The sequence below is a fragment of the Acipenser ruthenus genome, chromosome 8 (genome assembly GCF_902713425.1).
Source record: "Acipenser ruthenus chromosome 8, fAciRut3.2 maternal haplotype, whole genome shotgun sequence".
Classification (NCBI taxonomy): domain Eukaryota; kingdom Metazoa; phylum Chordata; class Actinopteri; order Acipenseriformes; family Acipenseridae; genus Acipenser; species Acipenser ruthenus.
The window spans coordinates 46,082,701-46,087,995 of record NC_081196.1 but is presented as its reverse complement, the minus strand read 5'-3'; the positions used below and the strand labels follow the sequence as shown (position 1 = coordinate 46,087,995).

At 44.3% G+C, this 5,295-nt stretch overlaps 1 protein-coding gene across 1 annotated transcript; it reads right to left on the bottom strand.

Annotated features, from left to right (window-relative positions):
- Nucleotides 1-4,619, bottom strand: LOC131737784 (uncharacterized). Its single transcript, XM_059029102.1, has 2 exons — nt 3,717-4,619; nt 1-348 (listed from the first exon to the last, which is right to left on the bottom strand). The coding sequence occupies exons 1-2, from the start codon at nt 4,050-4,052 to the stop codon at nt 1-3; spliced, it is 684 nt and encodes a 227-aa protein (XP_058885085.1). The 5' UTR covers nt 4,053-4,619.
- Between the last annotated feature and the right edge of the window lie 676 nt (nt 4,620-5,295).

Sequence of the window (5,295 nt, the reverse complement as noted above, 5' to 3'; positions counted from 1 at the left end):
TCAAAAAGGACATTTGTCAGATACCGTTGGGTCTAGTATGCAGAGGTAGGCATTAACAGCGAGAATCGTGTGCAAGAGTCTCCACTGTAGATCTCCCAGCCTCTTTGACAGGAGGGGGGGGGGGGGGTTATAGAAGCTTCTCCAAGCCGGCCTGACCTGCTCCTCCACCTCCAACCGCTCTCTCCAAGATGTATCTGGAAGGCCTTGCAATTGCTTCTCGTGTCTTAGCTTAACACATAATTCATACAGTGTGTGCCCCTTCACACTTGACAGGGGGAGATCGGTCAAGTTCTCGATTTTAAATAAATGCCCTTTGTCTCCCGTGTCTCGGCCGATAGCTGGGGAGATCTGTATGAAGGGGAAAGGTGTTTCACAGGGGAAAGAGATACAGTTAGTAAAGCCCTTTCTTAGAGTCTCATTCTGTGCATTTGATAATGCTGCATGAATCTGGGAAAGCAGCAACCCAGCTACCCTCACAGACCGCAACCCCAAGGTTAAAGACAAACTCTGTGGACTTTTCCAATTAAAACTCTCCAGATCTAAAACATGGCGTAATTTGATGACCCCGGCCTTTATCATTACATTTGTAAAAGCCTGTGATTTTAACATTTCTACTTTAAAAAGTGGATTAAAAGCCAGAGGTCTCTCCAAAAGCCAGTAAAAATCTAAAGCTTCTTCATCCAGACCCACCCTCAGACTCTGCCATGCTTTCAACACACTCTGATAGTAGGCTGGTAGTTTGGAGCAAACAAACACAGCAGTGTCTAAAAAGAAAATATGCTTCCCAAGACCCAGCCCTCCAACTTGACGAAAGAAGAGTAAAGCCACGTCAACCCAGGGAGGCTTCTCACTGCTATAGAGCATTTTTTGGACAGCCTGCAGTCTAAAAGCAGCAATCCTGCTGGACAGGTCCATCAATCCCTGACCCCCTTCATCCAGAGGTAGGTACAAAATGCTTTGCCTTAGCCAATGCAGTCCATCCCAGAAAAAACTTAAAAATTCACTCTGGATTTTTTTCAAAAATGCCTGGTCAGGTTCTACACATATGCACCTGTGCCAGAGCATGGAAGCAGCCACGTTGCTTATTATTAAAACTCTGCCCCTATACGAGAGCTGTGGCAAAACCCAGTGCCACCTCTGCAAACGCCCCCGTATTGCCTCCAACACTCCCTCCCAGTTCCTCTCAGCTGATCTCGCACCTCCCAAAAAAACCCCTAGGTGTCTAAACTCTTCCCGGCTCCACAGCAATCCACCAGGCAACACTGGAGGCCCAGGCTTCATCCATTTCCCAAGTAAGAAAGCCCCACTCTTCAACCAATTAATTCTAGCAGATGAGACTCTTTCAAACATCTGCCTGGCTGGTTATAAAAACTGAGATGTCATCTGCATAGGCAGATACTTTTATGGGCTGAGCCAGACTACCTGGGATGGAGAGCCCTGTTAGAACATGCCTGAGCCTGCAAATAAGGGGTTCGATGGACAGGGAATAGAGCATTCCCGAAAGAGGGCAGCCCCTGTGAACTGGGAAAGGTGCACTCAGCTCCCTGTTGATCTTCAGCAGGCTGGAAATGTCACAGTACAGGAACTGTATGTGGGATAGAAATCCCAGGCCAAATCCAAAGGCTTCAAATACCTTCCATAAGTACTTGTGATCGACTCTGTCAAAGGCTTTCTCCTGATCAAGAGAGATTAGCCCAGCAGGGAAACCGAAGAGCTCAGAGGCAGCCAATGTGTCTCGAATTAAAAAAAAATACTGTCAAAAATGCTTCTACTGGGCACGCAGTAGGTTTGGTCAGGATGAATAATATTTCCCATTACAGTGCTCAACCGATTAGCGAGGGCTTTCGATGTTATTTTGTAATCAGAGGCCAACAATGACACAGGCCTCCAGTTTTTGATATGGCACAAGTCCCCTTTTTTTGGCAGCAAAGTTATCACTGCCCTTCTACAACTCAACGGCAGCTCCCCTTTCTCCAGACTTTCTGCATAGACTGCATGTAGATCTTTCCCAAGCAAAGTCCAGAAAGACTTGAAAAACTCGACAGGTAGTCCGTCCAGTCCTGGAGTTTTTCCTCCCTTCAGCCCCATGAGAGCGTCAGAGAGCTCCTGTACAGTCAGAGGTCTGTCTAAAAAAACCTTTCTCCTATTCAGAGATCTTCGGCAGAGTCTCCAAGAAACGTTGTGTCTCCTCCGGCTGTCCTTCAGCTTCCGCTGTGAATAGCTTTGTGTAGAAATCCACAGCACATCGCCGGATCTCTCTAGGCTCCCTCAACTCGTCCCCTGACAGTGTCTTCAGGCAGTGAATTACTTTGCGCTGCGCACTCTTTTTCTCCATGCCAAAGAAAAACTTTGTTGGCGCATCCACCTCTGCAAGGTATTGCATTCTAGACCTCACCAGCGCCCCCTGCACTTTGACATTCAGTAGCTCAGCCAGCTGCTGTTTTTTATTTTTGAGGTCTTGAATCGTCCTACTATTGGGATTAGACTGTAGAGCTCCCTGAAGCTCTAACATGTCTCTCTCCAGCTCTTCCAGAGTCTCAGTCATCCTCTTTGTGGCATTAGCAGTGTACTGTTGACAGAACAACCTGACCTGCACCTTCCCCACATCCCACCACTGAGCCAGAGAAGAAAAAGCAGATTTCTGCTCTCTCCACCGGTTCCATAGAAAAGTTAGGCATTCTTTAAAATGCGTATCTTTCAGCAGCTGAATGTTAAAATGCCAGTAAGAACGTTTTGTCATTTGGGAAGGCAATAAAACATGAACTGTTAAAAGACTGTGATCAGAAAGACCGGTGGGAGAAATAAAACACTTGGCAAACAGGCTAAAATGCTGCTTAAAAGTATAAAAACGGTCTAATCTCGCTAAGGAGACCGTCTTTTCACACACTTTGACCCATGTGTACTGTCTATTTGTGCCATTAAATGCTTTCCACACGTCAGACAAGTCGTGCTTATTTAAAATCATTAAAAGCTCTTTGGCAGACTGTGGGTGTGGCTCAGGGTGATTTCGATCATCTGAACAATGTACAGTGCAGTTAAAATCACCGGCTAAAAACAGGACTTCCTCACTTCCACAACCGTTCAGAACTGTATCTAAAATCTGAAAAAAAGCAATACGTTCTCTGCCCTCATTTGGTGCGTAAATATTAATAAAGACAAGCGAGATTTCACCGACTATCGCTTGCACTTTAAGTAACCGTCCCTTCACTACCTCAGTGACATCATAAGAAACTGGTTTAAAGTCTTTTGAAAAAAGGACTGCCACCCCAGCACTCACACTAGATCCGTGACTAAAAAAAGTCTCCCCCTTCCAATCCCTGGCCCAGTCTATTCGATTCCTAGAATCAGTGTGTGTCTCTTGCAACAAAATTACTTTCAAATCTTTCTGCTCCAGATACTCAAACAACGCGGCTCTCTTTAAATCATCCCTACACCCGTTTATATTTAATGACCCAATCTTAAGAGAGCTCATGTTAGGGAGAGATAGAAAGATACAATCAAGAAAGAAGATAAGAAACCACTTATCCATGGAGAAAATTGAAAAAAAAGAACGGTCAACTGTTTTAAGCAGTTTTAGATTGCTTATTAACCTTTGCAATTAGGTTCTTTAGACGCCAGCGCTCCTGCTCAGAAAGACCAGAGCCTGAAACCTTCTGTAACAAAAAACGTGCCGACAGTAAAAAACATTTTAATATTAGGAAAATGGTCTCACTCACACTCTCCTCAGCGTTGCTGTCCCGATTCAGACTCCCGCTAGCCTGCACTGTGTCCTGCTCCTTACTTCCCTCTTTAGCCAGGGTTTCAGAAACCACGGAACCGCTCTCAGCTCCACGCTCCTCCGGCTGCCCAGCTTCTTCTCTCTCCCCTTGCTCACCCTCATTCTCCTCGCCCGCATTACCTCCTTTCTCAGGACAGTTCTTAACAATGTGTCCCTCCTTTTTACAGTGAAAACATCGCATTACATCAGTACTGGCAAAAATGACATATTCAATATCATCTGCCTTGAATTTAAGTGCAACGTTCAGTTCCTGATTCACGTCATTAAAAATCATATTGACATGTCTTCGGAACGACACTATATGCTTTAACTGCGGGGATTTGCAGCCAATCGGTATTCTCTTGGGGCTGGATACAATTTTACCATACCGGGAAAGCGCACGCTCAATTAAATCATTTTTTTAGAAACGGAGGGACATTCGAAAGAATGACTCTTCGGGACGGGACAGACAGCGGTGTAACCGCAACAAAAGTATCGTTTACAACAATGCCTTTTTCAAAAGCCTTTGCAACAAGACTGGTATCACATAAAAAAGCAACAATTGCTCCGTTCATTCGAGACGCAGACACAATACGCTCACACCCAACCACATTACCTAAAGCTAGCACACACTGTTCCAGCGAGGTAAACCCCTCCGTCACCATTTTTACCCCATGGCGGCGGCTTAGCTTTTCAAACACAAAGTTTGGGGGAGATTCCCTCCCCTTTGAATTGGCCATACTGGCCTATTAAGCTGACAAAATGTCAGCTTATTTGTTGACAAACACCTCAGAAAACAAAACCCGATATAACACCTATAAGAAAAAGTAAATAACCATAAAGCAAAAAGTAAGAAAAAACAAACGCTCACCTACTCACTCTACACACCTCTCACTCTCCCGCAGCAGCACACACTCACTCCTCACTCTCCCAGCATGCACCACTAGACAGATAGATAAATAGATAGATAGATACACGCACAACAGTAGCATATACCAACCGAAAATTATAGCAGATCGGCGTACAGTGTATTTTTTAACCATTTATTTTAACCATTTATATGTAAACATTAAGCTAGCTTTCTAACATTACCAGATATTTCATCACAAACAGTTCTACACCAGATTGTCACAATCAAGAGAGCTGCAAACAACACTTTACAGGCAAGAGTCTCTTATCGACAGACAGCTACACCTGCACTAACCTGAGCGTTTGAAATGGAAGTATCGTCACACTCTTGTGCTGTTCGTAACATTCTGCACTACAGAAGAGTCAGGTTCGGTTTCTGTTGATGTCTCTGGCGTTGGAGGTTTAGCTTTTTTGTTGTAGAAAAACTCCAAACGTAGCTGTCTTTTTGCCATTTTAACAGGGCTCAAATTCACTCCGTTTTAGCTCATATTTTCACTGACTGAAAAAGTGAAAGTCTCACACGAGAACAAATATAACGGTGAAGGGTCTTAGACACTCTTTGTTATGTTATTATGTTTTGAAAGTTTGAAATAAACTGCGCATTTTTAAATAATAAACCCTGGCAACAG